This window comes from Nyctibius grandis, chromosome 1, assembly GCF_013368605.1.
Source record: "Nyctibius grandis isolate bNycGra1 chromosome 1, bNycGra1.pri, whole genome shotgun sequence".
Classification (NCBI taxonomy): Eukaryota; Metazoa; Chordata; class Aves; order Nyctibiiformes; family Nyctibiidae; genus Nyctibius; species Nyctibius grandis.
In genome coordinates, this window is record NC_090658.1 from 1,659,134 (window position 1) to 1,684,752 (window position 25,619).

Consider the following 25,619-nt stretch of genomic DNA (forward strand, 5'->3'; position numbering starts at 1 on the left):
AATGTGATAATTACTTTAACTTGCAATGAAGGAAAAGAACAGCTCTGAAGTAATCGTATCACTGTGAGAATTGGGACTAATACTTGGGAATAGTGCCACTTATTCCTCAGCATTTCAGTTCTGTTGGCTCGTTTGGCTGAGCGATATTAGAAGCTGTGGTAAAGCCTAGGAGCCAAGGAATCTCGGACTGAGCTCAGGATTCTCCTGCCACCCATTTCCTGACACTGCTACTTGCTCTCTTGCTCTTCTACAGCCAACCAGAAGTGAGGAGAAGATATGTTTTACTCACAGAATGAAAGCCCTAGGGCAAGTATTTCCACTGCCTTCTCATAAATTGGCTTATGTTAAGAGGAAAAGGGAAAATTTAATTGGATTAGAAACAGAGAAGGATCTGAAATAAAAATCCTTGATCCAAGGATTTTCTGGAATTCAGCTTTTTAGGAATTTTTTAGGAGTAAGTACAAAGAGAAAGACCCAAAAATTCAGCTTACAGCCATGAAAAGATGTAGGCATATCAAGTCGGAATGAGAGAGATGTTATGCATCTATGTCAGACACTTCAATATTCCTGTCCAGTCTCTGGAAGTCTCTTTCCAGTGTGCAATGGACTGCAGAGCATAGATGCCTCAACTAATAAAGGCCTGAGCTGGCAAGTCCATTCAGGACTGTGCTACACCACACAGATTTACTGTTCTGTTTCTGCATGTGTCCAGAACACCCTAGTGCTGGCAGGCCTGGATATTTCAGCACTTCTCTTACACATCTAGTTGAAATTCTCTTTACTCTGCCTTCCCTAGAAGGTCTGATCGTTGAGGGGGAGCTGAGAGCACTTAACTATCCTCTCTACTTGATAAAATTATGTTTATTATTAAAAAAAAAGCACTCTTAACTGATTCAAAAAGAAATAGTGTGATATTTCTAACCACCACTAAAGACACCCTTTTAAGACAAACTTTGCATTCTCTTCACCCTTTTCCCCAGTCAGTCCTACATTCTTTTTTTGCAGAATGTTACTGTGTCTATGTAAAAGCCAAGCAAGTCACCATTCCACACTCAGAGAACCTATTACTCTCGTAGTCAGAGTGTTGTTTCACATACAAGCATTTGCAGTCTCCATCCAACAGATGGTTTCTCAGTAAATATGACTATATTTGAGGGACATATCTCTTTCAGTGCACTGGAAAAAGGCAGAAATGTCTACTCCAGGCACATAAGTTTTTTAAGATCAAGAATTTTATTACTTCAGAACTGTAGGTGTGTTTTAAGTTTTGCAGACAAGAAAAATGGGATGTTCCTGTCTTTAAAAATGTGCATTCACATTGACAGATATCACCCAGCAAAACATGGTGAAAGATAGTAAGATAATGACAAGGGGTAGTGTAGCAATAGTGGATCAGAATTGTGCCTCACTTTCTCCAACATTTTGATCATTTTGTTTCGGTTTTGGACTTACTGCATTTGCCTGGGGGTTTCCCTGGTAAGTGGGCAGTTTTTGGAGTAGTGGCATTCTGATAGGACTACAGGAGTCATTTAAGTGTCTGTCCAGACATTGTTCTGTGAGGAAGCACATCTGTGAGATCTGCACATAATATGAAACAACAAACTCTGCAGAAATTTTTCCTAATATACCATTTACATTTCACAGTTTTGGACGTTGTGTGGAAATGCCCTGACAGCAAAGAGAGGAATATTTGGTAAAACAGGAGATCTCCAAACTATCCTTTGTTTGGCATGTGCAAAAGAAGATATCACGTACTCTGGTGCTTTAAACGGAGACATCTATGTCTGGAAAGGGCTAAACTTAGTCCGCACAATTCAAGGAGCACATAGTGTAAGTTGTGGTTTTGATGTCAATTTCTGAAATGAACTGTTCACTGACTTGAAAAACTTCTTGAAGGCTTATCCACAGAGATTTTCTTCTGTTTCGGGTCAGAAGAGTGTCTAAGACTGTTCATCAATTAAGAACTTATATGTTATCTTATACTTTGTTTACATGTTAGCTGCTGAACGGGTATTGACAGAACTGCTGATAATTATAGCATTGATTTAACCAAGCAAACTAAAGCTACAGTGAAGTTTCTAAATCTAAAGTTTCACAGATTGAGTAGCTTCAGTTATGATCAGTTTACTTAAAAATAGTTGGTTACCAAATGATCTTATTTTAAATAGAATTTTACAGCTAAAATTCCCAACACTGAGGACTGACTTCTGGTGAAAGCTCCAACGTGGAGTAAACCTGTTTAATCTGTGGATTGCATTCCAACCATATTCCAAAGGCAGTTTACTCCAATTGGCTTCATAACAACAATGCCTAATTTGGAGCACTTATAATTACAGAGAGAAAGGGGAACGTATAGGAGTGTGTTAGACTTCTGGCCACTCTAATATAATAAATTTACATCTCTGTTGTCGCTGCAGTAAAGGCACAGTGGGATTTTCATGTCTTGTTTCAAATGTATTTGAGAACTACTCCTGTTTTGAATATGATTGTGGCTAATGGCATTCTAGCATGGTTTTTTTGGACAAAAGGAAACAAGAATATTTTCCTTAGAAGAGTGATATGAAATCTAACAGTTGTCACTATAGTTCTCTTCTAGAACCTTTCTAGAAGGATGACTGCAAACCTAACAGTTTTTTTTGACCTCCCCAAATTAGTTATGTTGGCAGTGCATCAAGATTCACAGTAGCTCTTCAAATGAGATCTAAGTGTTCAGGAGGGTAGTTGTTATTTATAGAAGTAATCCCGAATTTATGAAAGCAGTCAGACTGAAGTCGGTGGGACATCCTACCTGCAGAACTGCTGCGTAATTGCCAGGTCGTGGTTATGTGCAACTGCAATGACATGGCAATATAATAAACCCTTGTAGTGTATTTGCAGAATTTTGTTTGCAGAATTTTATTTAGATTCATTAGGATGGTTAAATACAATCTCTTTCTATATAATGTGTTCTGTTTCATCCTTATAAATTATGGGGCTTGCCATAATTATGCATTCTTTTGCCCAATTTCTAATCTCTATGTAATTAATTATTAGAAATATTCATTTATTAAGACATTGAACAAGACCACTTTGAAAACAGAGGTCTTTTCTTCATTCTGTTAATTTCCATGCAGTTCAGTTTGTCTCTTAACTGAGAGGTTTTCCTAATAAAATACTGAATCAGCAGGCATTCCATGAGCTATTCCAATGCAGTACAGCACAGCCATCAATAATGAGGCATTTTTGAAAATGAAGAAGAAATTCAAACTGTAATAAAAACTTGTCTTACAACAAAGAGAATGAATTGACACTCTTTCAGTTCCTGTCAGATTCCAAATGATGTCTGAACTGAATTCATGAAAGAATGTCTCAATCATCTCCACACCTGTAAGAATATCTGTATTGCTTGTTTGCTTGTTTTTGTTTCTTCTGGGTAACTATTTATTTTAAGTGTTCCATTATTTATTTAATAGTCCTTATAATAATATTAACTAAACCAAATCTAAAGTTCTGCAAATAAACTATATCACTGCTGTTTGTACCAAAATTTCTACATAAATCACTGAAGTGGGAGCACTTGAAATAAAAGAATCCCCCTGTGTTTGCTGGTTTGCTTTCTGGATGGACAACATTTTGCTACCTAGCAGTTTCTAGCCTTGAACAAGAGTCTGTTCAAAAATATTTGCTTTGTGTGTTTAAATCGATTGTAAAGAACTTTAAAACTTGTTGTACTGTTGGTTAACAGGCTGGAATTTTTAGTATGTATGCTTGTGAGGAAGGTTTTGCCACTGGAGGGAGAGATGGTTGCATTCGGTTATGGGACACTGATTTCAAACCAATTACTAAAATTGATCTCAGGGAGACTGAACAAGGATACAAAGGTAATGAGCTATTACTTTAATGGTTTTTCACACATCTAGATAATGGATTATGGCACAATTTAATTTGAAGCATAAATGTCTCTGCATACTACTGTTGTTTTTACTTAATGACTGTATTTACTTTTGAGAGCTGTATTCCCGTTGTTCTCTGACAATGGTGTAGCCTGAAGAGTTTTCCATGTTTTACAGAGGGATACTTAGAGCTGCTGCTCCCCACCATGCAAATACAAGAAGTAAAAACTAATGAAACACAAAAGGATAGGAGAATGAAGTTAGCCAATCTTTAACTTAATTAATTGCAATTCATTTCATTAATTGAGATTCTGGAACCCGACATTCAAAGATGCTGAGCCTCTGAGCACTCCATTAGGTTCATTTGGAATGGTGGCACTTGGCATATTTAATAGAATGTTATTAAATTCTTGACCATCATATTTGTTGAATCTAATCATGCCTCCTATGAGCTTAGTCATCACTTTATTTTATGATTAGACTCTCAGAGCACTTATAATCTCCATAGATCATAATGCACGCTTTATCAAGATCTTAGTCTTCTGGGAATTTTACACCTACATTTGGATTGAGAGTATAGCGGTCTGTTTGCTGGTTTGAAGCAGGCTTTATACACTTCTGGCAGCCAACTTTGTAATGGTTAGTGTTAATTTCCTCTGCTTCTTAGCTTATGTTTTTAGACCTAGTTTTCATATTAAAATTACCATTGGAATAGTCAAGAGGCCACTAAGAAGGATAACATTTTCTTTCTCAATATTTATGAAATGTGTTGGTTTGCAATATCTAGGCTCATCCAACAAGCAAACTGCCAACAGCCTTAGGTGAATGCTGCTCCACCACTTTGCCTCACTGTAGTGTAAACTCATGGAATTTAGCCCTCAAAAAGTTGTCAAATGCACCCAACCAGTAGTCCCTTTGCTCTGTAGTTCTGGCTTTGTGTAGTTTTTTTGCAGCCAGAATCATAATGTGTAACATTCATTTCTAGAAAACAAGAGCAGTACCTTATGACCATTTACAGCAGTTTTGATCAATTTAGCAACACTTTCCAAAAACTGTGGAGAAATAAGCCTGTACGTGTGGGTGAGACAGTTCACTCTGGCTAACACTAGTCTTGCAGACAGTCTCTTCCTAATAAAAGTCAGAATAACATCTATGAAGGGCGACACAGAGAAAGCAGTGCTCACACATGAAACGTGCATCTTCAGCCTCCTTGGTTCTTTGTGAAGTGATTCTGGGAGGGAGCTTTATCCCACACGTTTGTGAGACCAGAGCAGAAACAATTTTTTTGCTTACTGCTGCCTGGGATGTGTCCACAGTCAATCCAAAATAGGCTCCATCTGACTTCAGTTACATTTTTTGACTGTCGTTATCTTCTGTGGAAAATTATTACTTCAAAGTTATAACTTACATTACAGAGCTGTAATGTATTAATAAATTCTAGCTATCCTTCTACAGGTTGCCTAAAAAGAGATGTTGATCTTGATGGAAGTAAAATCAAGGAAGGGTTTATTGAAGGTGAATTCTCATTAGACATGCTATGGGGTGATTCTAACTTGGTGCCATTATTTCTGCCATCTCTTAAATGCTACGGGAGACAGAATATATAGATGAGAGCAGCTGAGTAGAACCAGGCACCATAATGGCAGCTATATGGCTGAGAGACAGCCAATGCAGGTTTTTGCTATCTTCTTACTTGGCAAAAGTAGTAAAAAATTTCATTTGCAGAAAGTAAATTGAGTTGCCATTTAGACTTGTATGTAAATAATAACAATTTTTTTAAAATGGATAAATTACCTGATTTCTAAAAACTAAAACTAGAACACTGTCCAAATCTTGTCTTCAAAACATTTAAATCCATCAGGTTTATATTTGCTTGTCAAAATAAAAACATTGCCTGCTTTAATGGCAAGAAACTGACTTAAGCAAGTCTGCAAAATTTTATCAAAGCTTAGTCAAAGGTGGCATGCCCATGAGCATAATCATTAAGACTAAATAAAAAGACATCATGGTGCATCTGTGAAAAGTGCAGTGGGACTGCTGGCTATAAAAAATTAGGACCTTGGGGATGACTGCGGGTTGTAAAATCCAAGCACACACTTATACCCTGGCACCATCATTTAAAAAAAAAATTCTCTTTTCCCTGTTTCAGGGTTTCTTTTCTCTCTGTGTTCTTTCAATGTGATACAACTGTTGCCTGTGATGTTCCTGTTATGCCTCTGTCCTTTTCTGCTGTTTCTGTCTGATGTGTCACCCACTGATGATCGCTTCCATTTAGTGCTTGCTGCTAACAGCCCGTGGGAATTTTGTTTCATTTTCAGTTATGCCAATGGCACTGATTAGGCTAAGCACATGTGTAACTTCAGGCAATGGTGGTAGCCTTAACTGCTTACCTGTGACCTTCTGTCCCTCCTTCCCAATTACTTTTTTTCCAAAGCAGTTTGCAAAGGCATCACCCTTCAAACTTAAAACTTCTTCCTAGGGTTCCACGAAGACTTCCCCCTGACCCCGTATGTACTCATTCATCAGTCATCCTGTACTTGAAGTGTACTAAACACTTTTTAAATAAGGTGCATCACCAGTAACAATCTGAACATAGGCTTGGCTTTTATATTTGAATATAAAAAAATATTAGTAAAAAAAATCTGGTAATACATAGTCTTTCTTTACACACAGTACATCACAGAAAACATTACCTTTCCTACATCAAAAGATGTACCTTGTATTCTAAAACTTAACAGGAGTCATTTTTGTGCTTAACATCTAAACTTCATTCCTTGCGTGGCCTTTGGTGTATATCAAGAAGATGTAAGTCGTAACTTCAGTATAAATTTAGCTAAGTCACAAAATGACATTATCAAAATTAAAAGGTACTGGAAATGGACAAGACAATAAACGAAGATTAATTTGCCCTTCTCAAGAGAGGGCACAAAATGCCTACAATATGTTTTACTTATGTGACCACTAGTTAATTGCATTGTGTATTTGGTTCCAAAAGATGTTAAAATGATGACGTGCTTGACCTTGGCTACATGACAAATGGATTTTTTATTCATTCACATCTCACAGCATCTAGACCATTATCCAAACTTTAATTTTCATATACTGGAACAGAAAAAACAAATGCTGCAGGCAGTCAAACAGAGAATGCTATCAAGTTGCCCAGCCTGCTAAGAGGGTATTTTTAAGCTTGTGGTTAGTAAAATTCCAGCTGCAAAGTTAGGATCAGATTTGTGGACTAAGATCAAGATCTCTAAAAGTTATGCAAAGCAAGATTCTGTTGGTTTGGGGTTTTTTGGAGAGTTCTTTTTTTTTTTTTTTTCTTTAATAATCAGTTGAGACTAAAGTGGAGAAGTGTGATAACATGAGCACAAACCATTTAAATTCACCATTAAAATTTTATTCAACAATTTATTTAAATGTGCAAAACAGTAAAGTACTGAAAAAAGGAATAAAACCAGCTTCAGTCAAGGAACCTCACCTCATCTAAAACTGAGGTCTTTAAATCACGTGAAATTGAGTTGGTTTTTAAAGTAAATTACCACAGTGTACACAAAGCATAAGAACTTGATCCCTTGAGAAACTGGCAGCAGAACTCAGACACTCAGCATTTTCCCGGGACTGAGCCTTCTCTTTTTCCATCAAATGGAGACAATTTAACAGAACTGGTTTGAGGTTTTAATCAGCTGTGATGTATTATAAGACTTCAGTGTCAAAACATAACAGTTGTTATAAATTAACTCTTGAAGTCTTAATGATGTTCAGTGTACTATCACTTTGTCTCGTCATTGCCATTAATCTCAGATTATTCTGTCCCCTGTCAGGTTTGTCCATCCGAAGTGTCTGTTGGAAAGCGGACAGACTTTTAGCAGGGACACAGGACAGTGAAATATTTGAGGTGCTAGTAAGAGAGAGAGATAAACCCATGCTGATTATGCAGGGTCATTGTGAAGGGGAGCTCTGGGCCCTGGCGGTCCATCCAAAGAAGCCTTTAGCAGTCACAGGCAGTGACGATCGATCTGTACGGTAAGGCTAGATCTTATTTATCTATTCATTCATGTACACATTAATTTGTAATTTATTTATTTTCTGGCCTTGTGTTAAGACTGCATTGAGACAACATTTTTTTCCCCATGTTTTTCTTAGCAGCTTGACTTTTTCTCTTCAGCCCTCGTGTTTGGGGTCTACACATCATGTAAAAGTAATCAGAACTTGTGTTCAAAACATGCTGGATTTATGTGGATTTATGTGGATTTATGTACTCTGCTTCAAGTACTAATTCATTACTGTTCTGAACAGCAGGTGTAGATATCTAAATGGAGAAAGGTCACCTCATACTTCTCTTTCTGTTAATAATATGCACCAAACCTCAAACCTAAATACCTTTGACCAGTGTTTTACACAGCAGGTGTTTGTCTCAGCCTTGAGTGTTTAGAAAAATCTGCTCTAAACTCAATTCAGTTAAAATGCCAGAAAATGAGACTAATGAAAATGCACTGGTGTACCCCAACGAAGAAGATCTTTCAGATGTTTAATTGTAGCGCTTGTGCCTCAAGCCTTTGTAGCAGAGATTTGAAGTTTTGTACATGTATTTGTGGAAGTTGTCACAAAGTCAAGGATGTTTCTTTTCCTGTCCCTGCTAAAATTTGGCAAATTGATAAGCTTCTGAAAAAACCTAAGCATTTTTGATATGCTTAGTAAGACTTTACTATAAAGTTTGGAGGCTAAGCTAAGATTCTCGCTGTAGTGGATGTACTCCCATGCCTACACAGCTGTTGTGTGTCATCTCAACTGGGCATAGACACTGCCCATTACAAGTAGTTATTTACCTGTGATTAAAGAGATGGAGATTTTCCTGACTGCCCAAGCTGCCCATGGGGACCAGAAAGATTTTTGGGAGACCTGGCAGTCTCCTGAGTCTTTCCTCAATTTGTGGTTCTGCCCTTGCGCCCTGCCCCTTGCCCAACAGCGCATACAATGGGTTCACGACAGCTTGGTTTCCCAAGCTCTGATTCCCCTAATGTCCTCCTTAGCAGTTTCTTCTGACCCTGCTATCCTAATTTCTAACCCCTGCATCAGGTTTTTCTCCAACCCTATGCCACGTGGATGATGACTGCTTTTCATCTTATATAGGTAATTTGATTGCATATATTCAAATCAACCCCGGGTGGTTACCAAACAGTTTTTCAGTTTTTATAGACTACTAGTCAACATATTTCAGAAACATACATGTGGATTTTACCATTTGGCCATATTTCAATGGGAAAAATCAATCTCCTACCATACATACAGCTGCTAATTTATGCTCCTTCAGATTCCTCATTATGATTCACCTCTGCCTTGAAGCTTGCTGGCAGTTGGAATTTCTTTTTTCCCTTTCCTTTTTATCTTTTCCCTCGTACTGGTTTCCTATTCCTGCCATCACTCCTCTCTTTCTAACAATAATTAAAATCCAAAGTGTGAAACTAAGAAAACTGCCAGTTGTTCACTACAGTCATGTTCTCTCTCTGTTTCCTACACGTTAGTATTATTTCTTTGGTTTATAAAACGCATGGGTAGTCTCTTCTGCTTGGGTTTCTCTGCACAGTTTTGTAGACAGGCACAAATTCACACTGCCTGCATTCTGGTAGGATGGAAACCAGTTCTGAAACAAGAGCTGCAAAGCTGGGATTAGCTAATAGGCCGTGCTAAGACTTTGGATGTATTATCTTGGACCCATCTCTTGGTTAGTGTGGGGATTCAGCTCCGGCGTGGGGCTGGATAACGTACTGCTGACTCGGCGTGCTTGGAACAAGCTGGTGCCCCTCTATGAAAGACTGTGCAAGCATGCCCTTTGTGCACATAAACCCTTAATTGGTGCTGCTCTCATGATTATTGTTACATTACTGATGCCTTTGAACATTGCCATTCTCTAAAATGTGTGTTTGTTAGCATTACAGGTATGTTACTGCACTACGTCACACGTGCGTTTAGCTGTTTAGGCACTAGAGAATGTGGGATTTGAATTCTACTTCAGATAGTGCTATTTTTTTATATACTAATGCTTCATGTGAAGGAATTCCAGTGAAATATATAAATATTTTCATTAAGATAAAAAAGTACACAAAAGGATTTTCTTATCATTTTTTTCAATAATAAAATTACATAGACAGGAATGTTTCTATATTGCTGTTCATTGTGTGATTTTTCTTAGTATTTGGTTATCACATTATTTTGAAAAGAGCGGCTATATAATATAAATCTAAATTGCTTCACAAATAAAAGTATTTAGTGGGCCAGATTATATTCTCATGTCTAAGTGAGCTGTCAGTTGTGTATACAAATGTATTGCAATACAGGTGCGCAAAATGCCTTTTTTTTCCTGTTATAAAATTAAAAAGCTCATCTTTGGAATTCCCTTTCCATTAAATGGAAAAGTTTTTCTTTTTTTTTTTAAGAAAATTGAATTATTCTGCTTTCACTGCCATGTGTTGCAATTACGCTTCTAGTGTATTGGACAAAGCGATTCGTGTGGAAGCAATGTTTTGGAGGCAAATCTTATCCTGGCATTTCCTTTGAAATCTTTCCAGATCCTTTCTGGTTCTTTTCTAATTGTACTGAGCTTGTAGCTTCTCCCTAGCAGGGCTGCTAAGACTCTTGCATCTGATCCTACTTCAGTTTTGTCTTTGAAAACAGTTTTAACATCCCACGTCCTTTTTTTTTCACCAGGAAACCATACTTGCCATTTTTTTACAGAGAAGCTTTTTCAAGTTCTTTCCCATCCTTGAATTCTCAGCCTGAGGGGAAACCAGCATCCTTCAGGGTTGTTGATTCTAGACTGACCCTGATCACATTAACCTGACAAGGCCCAAAAGGTTTCCGATTGAAAAGAAATGCTCAGGTCATAGGTTACCATCCTTCCTCAATGCAGGCAGTTAAATTCTATAATCCTTTTACTACATTTCTCAGACTCTATCTTTTATTTTTTCTCCTGTTACTCTTACTTCAGGGCTGTATCTAAATGTTGTTGCTTGGGGTGCTCAGAAACTTCCTTCTTTTCAGGCTATATTCATGTCCTGTTTATGCTGTTTCTTCTAGTGCCAACATGGTCCTTCAACATAACTTTTTCTTCTTTTTTGATGTTTATCCTACTGATTTATTTTTGGAAGCAATACCTTCCCAGCCCTTGTTTCACTCAGGTATAAAAGTTAAACACTTTTGGTCTTCTTTAACGTGATACAGTCTTCATTCCCTTAATCATCCTAATAATCCCTCACTGCATCTGTTCCTGTTTTTATTCCAGTTTCTTGAGATAATTTGTAAAGATCGTGCCAGATGAGGTCACTATGTGTTGTGTGCTGTTGTTTTTGTGTACCTCCTGGAACAGCACCCAGGATATATTTTAGGCTCAAATTTCTTTTTTCCTGTCTGCAGCTCACCCACGGATCATAGTCATTCTATTATTGAAAAATAGTGTGAGCTCTTACCCCATTTTGCTGGTTCCACACGTGTTTCAAGCGTACAGCATAGTGCTAGACATGAGGCTCTGCAAGTATGGGCTTTGGTTAAATTACATTCCATGTCTATTTGTTTCATCATCAAGAAACCTCTGTTTCTTCCAATATGATACATCCACCTCTGGGGTCACAGTGCCTCCCAGCTTGCTGTCCATAGCAGGTCCCATTAGCATTCTCATCTGTTGTGCCAACATTTTTAGTGAAAATATTAAATGTTACTATTCCAAAGCTTGTACCTAGAAATCTTAGTAGTATCTTCCATCCAGCCAAATTGTTTCTTTCTGTAAAGCTTGCTATAAAACTTCATCCAGTATCACGTTACAGTTCTGGTACAAATTGTCATTTTCTGGAGTTTAGCAAATAATCACATATGCTACTATTCAAATATTTTACTGAATATTTTCTAAATCTTTTACAAATGCATTAGATCTATGACACTGTCCTTAAAATATAGATAGTTGGGTGTTGCTGACTGAATTTTTCTACCCCAAGAGGTCTTTTATGCATGTTCTTCTATACTTATTCTTTATCTTTTTTTTCTAAGTCTTGCATACTACTGAGATCTGATTAACCAGCTTGTAGTGATTTGGGAAACTCCCTCCGTTCCTTCTTGAAAACATAGGTACATTATTTGCTTTTCTTCATCTCATGGCATAATTTATTAATTGATTCTTTTATATAAGATGATGTAAATGAACGGATCAGCATGCAGTTTTGTCTACTAATTCATTCAGGGTTATGACAAGAAAATTTTCCCCATGGTTGGAATGTTTATGCTTCTGAATATTGCTTTCACTTCAGTGAAAATTTCAGTCTGATCTGCATTGACCCCCTCTGTCTTCAGAAACTGCTTTTTCTTAATTATTCATCTAGGGAAATTCTGTTTTATCAGTTAAGTGAAGTCCAGAGATAACACTAAATGATGATGTAATTTAGCTTCACCCTGTTTTCTCTTCTGCTATCACAGACACGTGAAGGTGTCTGAAAGCTTCATTTGATATTATTTGCTAAGACATTTCAGTCAAGAAAAATCTCCTCCTGCTTTCAATTCCCTTTGATGCAGGTTATGGAGCCTTGCTGACCACGCCTTGATAGCACGCTGTAATATGGAAGAAGCAGTGCGGAGCGTGTCTTTCAGTCCTGATGGATCACAGTTAGCCCTTGGCATGAAGGATGGCTCCTTCATTGTCCTTCGAGTACGGTGAGAAAATCTTACAGTAGTTTCTCACATTATTAGTTTTTTTTTCCCCGAGCAACTCAAGACCATACTGTAAAGTCTTTTATTCCTATAAAAATAAAAAATCATTGCGTATTTTGTCAGAAACAAAGAGTAAAAACTGAGCATATGCTTCCATAATATTACTTGGTGTTTTAAAAGGTGGTAGTTTGGCAATTATGCTTTATTTAATTCAAAGTATTAGCTCCTAGTAATAATGTTGATAAAATTTAAGATTTTCAAGTTCGGCTTTTTTCCTTTCTTTATTCTGAAATTATACAGATATTTTGTGAATGTGCATAGCAGAGATAACATAGTTTTGAGAGAGGCTCCTTGATCATATGCTTCACTTCCTGCCGTATGCAAGAATGGATACTATACAAAATAATCAGTGATTGAAAGATGTTTTTAAGCATTTGCAAGATACATGTGAATTCTACTTTTCGTATTAGATGACAAGCCTTTTTTTTAATGAATGCGTCAACAGATCTTCTGAGAGGGTAACAAATCTGCAGCCCGTGACCCAGGAAAAGTGGACGATGGCAATGTGTTTTATTGTCATTTTTTTGAATCATGTACTCGGTGACATGAATCTTTGTTCTCCTTTTTCTTGGCCATGAAGGATCTGGATCTATGGAATAATCCAGAGAATTAGCTGCTCTTCTCAGTAGCTATATTTACCACTATGGAATAGTTGTAGTACCAGTTTTCAGTAAAAAGGCAGAGCTAAGAATATTTTTTTCAAAACACTTTTTGAAGGAAAAAATTACTATGAATTTTCCCAACAAAATTTCTACTGTTACTGACATTTTGGAGTTTCACCATTTTAAGAGAAATTTCTAACAAAATTATTCTGTTAGGTTTTTTAAGATCCTGATCATCTGTAATATTAACCTTTCCCTTCATATAGGTACCTTGCAGAAACGTCTGCCTTCAGTTACAGATGATTCTCCTTTCAGGACTCTGCTTTCAACAGTACTATGTATCAACATTTTAAAGATATATTAACAAAATGTGTTGGTTTTTAAATAAATTTGAGTATTTTCATAAATTTGATGCTACTAGCGGTAATTAATTAAAATAGGAATCAGGAAAAATATTTTAAAAGCTTAAAATGGAGTAACAGAAGCATGACACCTGCAGAAGCCTCTTCCTCACAAAATTTCCTTACAGCCCAAATGTATAATCTGGTATGGATTGTCTTTGTAAATACAAAATTAATGGCACTGAGACTTGGCTCATTGTTCAGTCAACTCAGGGGAAGATTTCTTTTTAATTTAGTTTTGATTCTTTCCTCATAGCCAAAGAATTTGGCGAAACCTACTTGCAAAAATTTTCTCTGCATTAACTGGCATTGCAATTTTTGGTTCCTGACTGGGTAGGAAAGGGGTTTATATCAAATGTAATTTGCATAGGGAAGAATTCAGTATTTTTTTGAAAACTAGACTGTATAGCTGTCTTGATTTTTTTCCAAAGGCACATGCAAGGTATTGTCACTTCTGTTTTTTCCACTGGTGGGTGATGGTGGTGGTGGTACTGGAACCCCCAAAGCTGTAGCTAACAGGTCATGGTATATGGGATTAACCATCTCTAGCTTCACCAGTCTAATTGTTAGCCTTTAGTCTAAGCTGTTTGCCTGTCTCCCCAAGAGTCAACGTGGAGAAATGGGTATCTCCCAAAGGCCATTTCAACATGGGCTTGTGAGAGCCAGGGTGGGCGCTCTTTAGATTGAACACTTTTTCCATTGTCTGTGTGAAAAAAAGAAGTCTGGTCTAGTTTAGACTAGACAGCTAAATATTTTACAGCTAAAATTAGGTGAATAGAATCAAGAGTATCATTGACAGGTAAAGTTGTTTCTAATTCTTGCTTTAAAAGTATACTTACAACCAATGAAAGCAATAGGAACTTCTCCAAAAAAGGATTTTTTTGTGAAATGTGCTTTTTGTTGTACAAATTATTCACTACACCTATCTTCATATTTGTCTTAAATATTTGTGGGTTGCATGTTCACAAGTTTACAGCTCACATTTTCACCATTGGTTCTTGCAGAGACATGACAGAGATAGTTCACATTAAAGACCGGAAAGAAGTAATCCATGAAATGAAATTCTCACCAGACGGCTCTTACCTTGCTGTGGGTTCTAACGATGGCCCAGTGGATGTCTACGCGGTTGCTCAGCGGTACAAAAAAATAGGAGAATGCAACAAATCTTCTAGTTTTATAACTCATATCGACTGGTCTGTGGATAGTAAATTCTTGCAAACCAATGATGGTGCGGGAGAGAGACTGTTCTACAAGATGCCGTGTAAGTCTGCAAGTCGCTCGTGTTATGAACAAGTAAACTACAGTGTTGATCTGAAGAGAACGACAAAAATATGATATAAATAGTACATCTGCAAGCTGAGTTTCTTGACTGGATCTTAGATATTTAAGATCTCCACTTTTGTGTGTTTTTAGCATGTTTATGTGCAGCTGCATTAGAACTTGTAAGATGAGTGATGTCAAATACCACAAACATGAGATTATACTAATTTAAAGTAAAATTGTGAATCTTTATAATTTATTGAGGCTAAAAGACTAATCCCAAGAAGAATACATAGATAAATGTGATGAAAAGAAATGGAGTTTACTGAAAAACAAATGATTAAACAGATTATTCACTTACATATTTTCAGCTGGGAAGCATCTAACTAGCAAAGATGAGATCAAAGGGATTCACTGGGCCTCATGGACCTGCGTGGTAGGATCTGAAGTGAGTGGAATTTGGCCAAAATATACAAATGTTACAGACGTCAACTCCGTGGATGGAAATTACAACAGCTCAGTGCTAGTGACTGGAGATGATTTTGGGCTGGTTAAATTATTCAGATTTCCATGCCTAAAGAAAGGTAAGAGTATGTTGTATTTCTGAAGAATGCAATATTTACTTTGATGCCATATCAGTATATTTTCTAGTGGTGGCTTTTGATTCGTGTATAATACAGATTAGTGTGTGCACAATTCATATAAGTATTAATGGACATAAAGATGAGACTTTAACCCTCTATGTGTCCAGTGATTTTCTGCCAATGTATCTGTACTTGCTTTTAGAACTGTTGAGAATATATAGTTTAATATGCTTATTCTGCTATTACATTTTCGGAAACTAATTCAGCAAGACTTTGCATCACATCAAAATTATATCAACACCAGCTGCACTACTATAATTCGTTCAAATTTATGCCAGTAACATAAATTTTGGAATTTCCAGCAGAGTTTCGCTGTCTGTGAGCGTGTGTGAGCGTAGCTCTGTGTGAGCTATTTCCTTCATACCTGTAGTAGGCTTTTAACCCAGCTTGTTTCCTCAGTATTTGCACTGTACCATGCATAAAGCCAACAAAACTAAATAAAACATTTTGACTTTCCACAAACTTCAGTGTTTTAATTTGATATTGTATCAATATATTTTCTGATAGTGAAGTTGAACTTGTGTGTACAGTGCAATACACAATACATGTGTGTAATTCACATGAGCAGTAATGGCCATAAATGTGAAAATTAAACCCTGTGTGTATCTGGTACTTCCTGCCAAGATTTAAGTGCTTTCAGAAAATGGAAGTGAACTGATTGTTCATATTATTTTATGTGATTTATTTTTATTTTATAATTGCTATTAGTATCAGAATATCAAGAGGCATGTAAGTATTTTTTTGTTTTCAGTTTTCATAAGTGTTTAAACTGTGTTTCTATTAAAAGCCTAACTTTATTAATTACAATGTTAATTTTTTTCTTCTTACATACTAACAGTTCTACTTTTGTTTTTTTAGGAGCTAAATTTAGAAAATACATTGGCCACTCAGCACATGTAACCAATGTCCGTTGGTCCCATGATTTTCAGTGGGTTTTAAGTACAGGAGGTGCTGATCACTCTGTTTTTCAGTGGCGATTTATTCCAGAAGGGATAACAAATGGCATCCTTGAAACATCTCCACAAGGTAAAAATGATCTCTTCTTAACTATTTATTAAATAAAATCAACAGAGAATGCAGCGCTGTTGGAAAAGCTTTTATTGAATTATCAGAAAATATTTTAATTATAATTCCCTGGAATATACATTACTGTATATACATTAACATGTATATACATATATATGTTTGGGATATTTTACTTGTCATAGGCAACCATTTGTTTCAGGCAAGGTACATTAAAAACTCTTCTGCAGTCTGCTGTATTGTATGTTTAGGAATACATGAGTAGTATTTGTCAAAGCATGTGAAAAAAGACTTTTAGTGGGAGTCTACTAGATCAAATTAAATTTTCAAAATTAGCCATCTAACTTGCATTCAGAAGTCTGACTACACACGTTGAATTGTTTAATTTTCTTTCCAATGCAAATTCACGTGTACTAGTAACTATTCCCCATCCCTCCGCCACCCTCTTGCCCCAGGCATTGAAACAGGAGGAAAAGAAACGAAGCCTGCCACGTTCAGTCATCCCACATGATTTTTACAAGCTGCTTAAGCTTCCAAAGTTGTTGAATACTGCTTTGCCTGTGGTCTAAATTATATAAAACCATCACATACTATTTTCTTGTGATTAGATGTATTATATATTGATTTTTTTTTATGCAGAGGGTGGTGTTGATTCCTACAGTGAAGAATCAGATTCAGATTTATCTGATGTGCCAGAGTTAGATTCTGACATTGAGCAGGAAGCTCAGATCAACTATGATCGCCAGGTGAGTAAAAATTAACACACCTGCCAATTACCTGACAATGTATTGTGACTATTTAGTAAAGATAAGCAAAAGAAGTTTGCAGCTAATTCATCAGACTACTCTAGGAAGATTCTTTTGACAGTATTCAGCTGATTATGCAACGAATATACATAAAAACAGAGTTTACTTTAGCTGGAGGTGAGAATTTAAAAGGGTTTGGAGAAAAAGCGTTGGTGTATCTACCATTGTATGTTAGAATAAAGAATATATCTTTAAAAGCATGAATTTAAACAGGAGAGCTCATTGCCATTACCGTTCTCATGATAGCTGTTAGAGAAGACTTTTCAGTCCTGTCAAATTTAGGATCAGAATTTGTAGAATACAGCTCATGGAACTTTTGTACGACTTCTGCATATTCAAAGCAGAATACTCTTAATGAGTGTGAAGCCTGTATAATACATTTATTTGTGACAGATTATTTTTTATTGCTGAGGACAACAATGTCTAAGAATTAAGTTTGTCCTAGTTTATGTGAACCAAGTAAAATTGATCTCTAATAATCACTTAATATACCTATTTTTTTTCTGTTTTCAGTACAACTATGTTCTGAGATAAATTAAGATAGGTTGCCTCCATGCAAGAACAAAAAAATCAAATAAGTATTGTTTACTGCATTGATTTTTTTCCAGGAATGGCAGTATGCCATTCCCCTCTCTAACCTGATCTTTCAGTGTTGATTTATGCTTTGTCACAGTGGGCTTGCCTGGTGATCAGGACTGCTGCCTGAACTTGGTTACAGTCACCCAATCTGCTGTGCTCATGTCACTCGGGCATTGTGGGCCTGCACCCCTCTCTGCGAGGGCACTCTCTTGGCTGGCCTTGTTATCATGCTCAGCTCTTAGCTCCTCTTTGTTTACAAAGCAGTTTTACCTTGTTGCTCCCTGACGTGAGGTTTCACCCAACCTGCATCACGACGATTTGCACCCACACTACTATATTAGAAAACATTATTCAAGTCACAAAGTTACATGAAGTTTAGAAAATGCCATAATAAAACATAGTTTTGCCCTTTTTAGGTGCATAGATTATGATTATGCATTTCTGCAGGACTTCTGCTTCATTTGGTGTGGGGGATATTTAGTTCTTACCTAACAAGAAACTATTCAATCCTTTGTCATTCATCAGGCCATTCCATGGCCACCTTTATTGCACATTGCTCGAACATGTCTCTGAAGACAGAATTATTTTCCTTGTGGTTCTTTCCATTCCACTCACGATACTGAGTGCTTTGCAAACACTGATCTTTATAACAGTCTGATGTGGAAAGGTGCTGTTATCCTTGTTTTGAAGGAAAGGAAACATTAACATCAAATTCTGCTGTCTTTCTCTTCTATTGAAAAACACGTGGGACGTGGTTTTTAGGAGCTGTTGTCATTGTGAATAGAATATTACTTGTCATCCTGTCCTGTTACCTTATCAGTTGCAATGGTGAAAGATCAGAACTTCCTCAGACCAGAACCGGGGTCTTGTACTAAGCATGGAAAATACACAATAAGCTTGGTTCAGGTTGGTTTGGGTGATTTAATGGCTGCTGTGGACCTGCTTTCTAGAGTGTGGAAGGATTACCTCTAATGTTCCATGCTGTAGCCAAGGGCTATCCTTTGCCATTTCACCTCACTTCCTACATTCTGCAATAAATTACGTGGGTCCTTGTGACAACAGCTTATTTTACCTCTTTATTACAGAGCTGGATAGTGTTTGCCAAATGAAACAGAGGTTTTGTCACATTTTCTCCCTCCTCTCTCTTTTACTCCAAGTCTTACTGGAGTGACTGTCCCATCCTCTTCTCCTCCCTCCCCTGATTTTCCATCTGTATTCAAATCAGACAGCATCCTCCTCCACACTGTATATGTGTCAAAAAGGACGTCTGCATTTAAAAACTAAAAGGGAAAAACCAGTAGTAGACAGTTGAACAGCAATATTCCAGGCAGGTTAATGCATGAAACAGCTAGAAGCAACTTCCCCAGGAAGTGTGAGACAACCCCAAGCATAAGCTGCACTTTACATTTTGTGAAAGGAAATAATTTACAAAAGCACATGGAAACAAAATCATTAATATTATTTTGGGAATTGGGTTTGGTTTTTTTTTAACATTATGGAGGAAGCAGTATAGAGGATTCTAGGTTTTGAGATGCATTAGAAAATGATGATCCTGTATTCTGTTTCCTTGGTAGCATTCACTGAGGAGCAAGAGTAAATGCATGAGAACACTCAGGATAAAGTACAATCCGTATGAGTGACAGCCACAATATGTTAAGAGTCTGTTTGCCTGCCATTTCAAAAGCTCAGCTCGTTACGTGAACACCTTTCTTGTAAAAATCCAGTATTCCATCTTCGCAGTCAGGTAGATTTCTGTGGGAATGGCAATTGCATTGTCCTTTTGCAAAATCCAAGAAATATAGGCACAGAAAACAAACAATAAAGCTGTATTTCAGCATTCCAATGGGTTTTGTTTGGTGCCCCAGCTTTGAAAATGCTTCAAACATCTTTAGCAGCTCCACAGAGTTTCAGCATTTCTGAAAGAGTTAAATGTATAGTATTTTGTGTCTTTAATGTATTTATAGAGCTGTCATTCTACTTTGGGATTCTGGATACATTGGCAAATCACTTAAGTGCTGTTGCTTAGTGTGTATTTCACCATAAGCCCTAGGTAGATTTAATTCATCATGTGCAGCTTTGAGTATGTACACTGAAGCACACAGGAAGTTAAAAGACACTTAAAGAGTTCCAGTCAATATTTAAATTCCTTTTTGCCAAGTGACACTGGAATCTTCTAGAAAAAATACCCTCTGCTGCTACTCCACACTAATGCTCTGAGCCACTCACGTGTCAGGAGACTTCATTGTCTGGAGAACGTTATTATCTGAAGTTCTGCAGGGGGCAATAGTGACTTACTCTGTGTTGTAACTACTGAACATCACATTAACGTATATTAAATTTAATACTTAAAGTCACTTTCATATATACAAATATTTAGAAAACAGGAGATGTACGATTAACTTGAACGATTATTCCTCAGGTTTACAAAGAAGACCTACCTCAGCTGAAACAGCAAAGTAAAGAGAAAAACCATTCTGTGCCCTTCCTTAAAAGAGAGCGAGCGCCTGAGGACAGCTTAAAGTTGCAGTTTATACATGGGTAGAGTAATATTAGATAACACTTGTTTTTTCTAGTTGTTAAAACGTCCTAGCAATGTTAATCGTTTCATGTCAGAGCACTTAGCAAAGAATTTTTCGGTGCTTACCCACAATTAATTTGTTTGTCATTATTGCTGGAATATCAGACATAGATTTTCTTTTCTTTCAGTTGTGTTTGTAAGGAACAAGAGAAGGTTATAATGCTGTAGCCATGTAATAAATAATACATCAGCATTGCATTTTATAAAATTACATTTTAAACTAGCTGTTCACTACACCTTATGTTTCCTGGAGCAAAGGTTCTCTGTTAAGTTGATCGTGATAACCATGACTTGTAAAAATGCCTGATAGATTTCTGCTTGAATCCAATGCCCTGTAAAACTTATGTGGACACAATTCTGTGTGAATTATATATTCTTTTTGTGAAATCAGTACTAATTTAGGAGTTAGGTGCAAAGTAAACCATGAGAAGATTCGTGAATGCCTGCTCTTGGTGGGACTATTCTCTCTCTGCCTGTGTGCTGTGATGTGTTTGAGCTAACGTTCATGCCGCAGCTGTACTCTTTTCAAGTTAATGCACAAATTATTTGCATAATTTGTTACACAAATTACCAGAGTGGTTTTGAAACAGAAGGTAACTTGGTTTGTATTTACTTCAGTTACAGAGGCTATGACTGTCGAAATAACTTGTTCTACACACAAACCGGAGAAGTGGTGTATCACATTGCTGCTGTAGCCGTTGTGTATAACAGGCAACAACACACTCAGAGGCTGTATCTTGGGCACGATGATGACATCCTCAGCCTAAGCATTCACCCAGTGAAAGACTATGTTGCTACTGGGCAGGTGGGTACTTAGAAGTGATGATCTTGGCAAAACATGGAAATAAATTCCCTTTATAATATGTAATTAGGAAAAACATGGTTCTCTTTGTCCTTCAGTAGCGCTTCCTCCTGAATATGGATAAGCTGTATATTTTTTCCTATATCCCTGCCAAACTGCTTGGGAGTTCTGGACTGGTAACTATTGGAGTTGATTATTAAATCATTCCTATATAACAGAAAAGCTGCCAATCTTACGCTGTGGCCTTGCAAAAATCTTATATTCACTTTGAACCTCTGCTTTCATCTGTAAAATGCAGGAGCTGTATTTTATCTACATCCTAGGAGGCTTTGGGGTTTCATTAGTCAGTCTCAATATTGTAGTACTTTACTCAGATAAAGGGTGTTTTGTGTTGGGCACTCTACTGGTATCTGGTACTGAACATGATAGATTCAGTACATTCATATATCATGATAAATTATATCATTAAAATGATACTGAATACTGATGTTTTAGAGACTATCTACTGATATTTCTCTAAAAGAGAAAATAGGTCTTGAAAAAGATAAAATATGGCAAGTGGAAAAGTAGTTACCTCTGGAGTGTTTTGAAGATATGATAGTGCTAGTTACTGATATTGACGTGCTTTGAACTTCTGTGAGCAGATATTCTGATTAACCCTCTGATTTAGGTTGGAAGAGATGCTGCTATCCATGTTTGGGACACACAGACACTGAAATGTTTATCATTGCTCAAAGGCCAGCATCAAAGAGGAGTGTGTGCACTGGATTTTTCAGGTAAGCCACAACCTACATTTATCTAAATGATTAATTAAAAAGCAATCCTTATGATGAAATCTTAATTTGAATAGCTAGCCAATACAAATTTTACATAAAAGTCTGCTCACAGTTTTGATAAAAATAGTGTGTGTAGTAAGGTCAGTCATGGGCCTTTGTCAATTGATCAATAATTGATTTTTGTGATGTCTAATACATAATACCAAGCGTACAGCTAGGACTCTGGAGGCTGTCTACACGGTGGTCTAACAATTTAAAAGCAGGCAGAATGGTGACTTGAAGGGTATAAATGATATAGAAATGTGATCTGTAGGCTCATACAATTCCTCAAATTTGCTAACAATTCCCCCATTTTTCAGTGAGTTTACAGAAGTAAATATGACACACAGTTGTCTGCTGTTTCTCCTACTTGTCTTTCTCAGATGGATGACCCTAGTTGTCTCAGTTCTCAAAGGGTAATCCTTGTATTCAGCATTAAAAACATCATCCATATGGTGGTGACTTAAATACTTTTGCATCTTTATAAAAGTGCTTACAAATTCATTCTCCCTTTTTCTGTTTTTAAAAAAAGGAGATTACTTTAGCTAAACTATTTCTTGAACTGATTTTTTTCAATTAAACATAATTTATTTCATATTCTTCTCTCTAGAAATGTGGTAAGAATTCACTAGGACATAGATCACATTTATGAGACAGAACTATATGAAAGAAGTTTTACTGCCACAAAAATAAGTCTGTGGAACTGAGTCCTATTCCATTACCAGAAGAGGAGCCTTGGTGCTCATCCAAGAGCTAGAATTCAAATGTGAAGTTGCTGATCCGCTGTGGCGTGTAACCTAGCTCTGAGAGTAGATAAGGTACCAGAAGAAGGGAAGATGGATAAGGATGGTCTAACTGACATAGTGTGCATAGATGGTGAAAACCAACTCATTAAGATCCCTAGTTGAACAAATGTTCATGTATTTAGAAAAATACTTATTTTGTGGTTTACATTTTAAAGAAAAATTAGATTCCTGTACAGATGGTAGTACTCTGTGTATTAGAACCCAGGTCCCTCTCTAAAAGCCTAAAGAATAAGCTGTCCACATATTCTGGGGACATAAATCTGTACAAATATATTAAAGCTCTTTTTAAAAGTAGCGACCACTGCATCATTACAGCATTGCTTTAGGACCTGATCCCGAGAATGCACAGATTGCATTCCTGGCTGGCTTTAGTTAAGATTCTTGGCACAGAGAAGAGCAGAGAGTTGTGCAAATATGCACCTCACTACGGGATGAGAGTTCTACTTGGGTCTTATGTAGGGAGTTTTCACTGTGTTAATAACGGATATTTCTAAATTAGGTTCAGGTCACACTACTTGAAGCGTAAAGAAAGAAACCCAGAACTCCCAACCTTTTTTGGCTGTACTTGGTCTGGCGGCTGACTCTGTACTATCAATTCTCTCTGCCCTTACTCCCTTTCTAAAACATCTGCTGTTGGCCATCACTGAAAACAGTGTAGACGACTGGGTCACTTTTGTAGGACTGTTCTGATGGTGTTATGATTCTGTGATTATAATTTCATTCATGCAATGTTTGGTTCTGCCCTCTGGTGGCTAATTTGGCATCTATAATTTTGGATATTAATTGGAGTGTATAGCCCATATTAGTGCATAAAACCTCCTGTTTTAAGTGAATAAAGTTTAAATTGTATTCTTACCAACAAAATTTTGTGAACCATGTTCCATTTACATAATTGAGTTACCCCTAAAAATAATTATTGTCATCAAAATATACAAATGTACCTCTTTCTTAAATAATACGTATTACATAATGCATATTTACCTTTCCTGTCAGCTATCTTCATAGCCTTTTATCTCACTAAAACTATTATAGAATGGTTCTTACTGTCTCCTTTGCTTTTTTTCCTTTCTCAAATCATTGCTTTTGTTCACTCTTTTGGCCATCTCCCCAGTTCTTTACTTCCTCCAGCTTTAACTTTTTTTCAGTTAAAAAAAAATAAATCAGGTAATCAGCTCCTGCTACAACCTATAAAGTTCAGTTGTCTTATACTTCAACAATTATGGGTTGGGTTTTTAGATTTTTCAAAATTTCATCACAGTAGTTTGTCTCTAAAAATTTGTTACCAATAGTCTTGTTTATTGGTTTTTCATACCTGTAGCAAGGATGCCTCGGTACTGTTGAATTATGTGTGATATTCTGTTCTTGCTTTTCTTCCTCTTGGCATCCAGTAGTGCTGTGTCTTTCCTGCAGTAGAAGAGGTGATAGCCAGCAGTTAATTTTAGCCTTATAATTTTCTATCATAATTATAGTTTCATTACATTGCCTACACTAATAATTCTTGTCACCATTTCAAGCAAAAGAAAAGAATCATCTGATCAGAAATATTTCAAATAAAATGTAGGAGATTTTGGAGTCCTTGGACTTTATGAAATTGACTTTCGTTGCTTGTTTGATCCTACCTACCTTCCTTGTACTTACACACAGGAATGTTTTTTGTTTGCCTTTGGGAAAGATCAGTGGTTTGATAAGGAATACAAATTTTAAAAAAAACAAATTAGGTCAGACATACAAACATAATAGAAGATAATAAAGTCAAAAGAATGCCTTTGCTAGAAAAGAATAGCCTGTTCTGCAATCATCTGGTTAACAACTAAGCAGAAAAATCTGTGCTGACCTATAACACAAGCTGTTCTGTCTCTGACAAGAGTGATGTCATATTTAAAGTCTCCTTAGTTAGGAAGAGGAAGGCTAGCTCATGGATTAGTAGAGCGCTCCGTGAAATCTGTGGATCCCAGTTTGATGTGTCATCGCCCAACAGGAGTTCATGTTGGTGTTAAGTGTTGCAGTATGAATCCTCCTTGTGGATAGAACTTTCAGCAGATATAGACTTCAGTCATCTTAAGAGGTTGGGCAGGTTGACTGTCTTCTTTCTCGGTTCATTCGTCTCACTCTGTATGCAGTCTCCTTTAGGAACTGAAGGCCATCAGTGAATCAAACCCTAATCTCTCAAAGTATTAGTGCCTTTTTTTAATTCATTTATGATACATCATTTGAAATTCAGTTTACAATGTATTTGTTGTGTTCATTGCCTGTGGTATTTTCAGCTAAAGCCTTAGCACCTCTAACATTAAGTATTGCTTCTGTACAGCTGATGGAAAATGTTTGGCATCTGTTGGGCTAGACGATAATCACGCCATTGTGTTTTGGGATTGGAAAAAAGGAGAAAAGCTAGCGACAACCAGGTAAGAATACAGCTCTATAAATGTGCCCTGTAGTTACGGTTTTCTGCATAATATCATCCACATGTGTTACTTTATAGGAAAAAACAGAACACCTCTCTGAGCACAGAACAGTGTTTCAGAGCAATATATAGAGATTTAAATACTTGCGATCTACAGCTTAGTGTCTGGAAATCCTGTGAACTATTCCTGTCAAGAGTTCCTTAGCCTTTCTGTAGGATAGCTACATTGATATTATAGCTCATTTAGTGATTTTCAAGTTAAGTTAATATTTTCTCCCC

At 36.8% G+C, this 25,619-nt stretch overlaps 1 protein-coding gene across 6 annotated transcripts in view; it reads left to right on the forward strand.

Moving 5' to 3' along the window:
- EML6 (EMAP like 6) overlaps positions 1-25,619 on the forward strand; it is a 112,867-nt gene that overhangs the window by 40,976 nt on the left and 46,272 nt on the right. For all 6 annotated transcript variants that reach the window (XM_068402347.1, XM_068402355.1, XM_068402338.1 and 3 more), the window contains exons 5-16: positions 1,645-1,830; positions 3,725-3,860; positions 7,694-7,895; positions 12,429-12,566; positions 14,631-14,887; positions 15,258-15,470; positions 16,389-16,556; positions 17,193-17,299; positions 20,358-20,476; positions 21,135-21,321; positions 21,989-22,094; positions 25,248-25,341. In XM_068402347.1, coding sequence (XP_068258448.1) covers positions 1,645-1,830; positions 3,725-3,860; positions 7,694-7,895; positions 12,429-12,566; positions 14,631-14,887; positions 15,258-15,470; positions 16,389-16,556; positions 17,193-17,299; positions 20,358-20,476; positions 21,135-21,321; positions 21,989-22,094; positions 25,248-25,341 — 1,913 coding nt within the window. The remainder of the gene's footprint in view (positions 1-1,644; positions 1,831-3,724; positions 3,861-7,693; positions 7,896-12,428; positions 12,567-14,630; positions 14,888-15,257; positions 15,471-16,388; positions 16,557-17,192; positions 17,300-20,357; positions 20,477-21,134; positions 21,322-21,988; positions 22,095-25,247; positions 25,342-25,619) is intronic.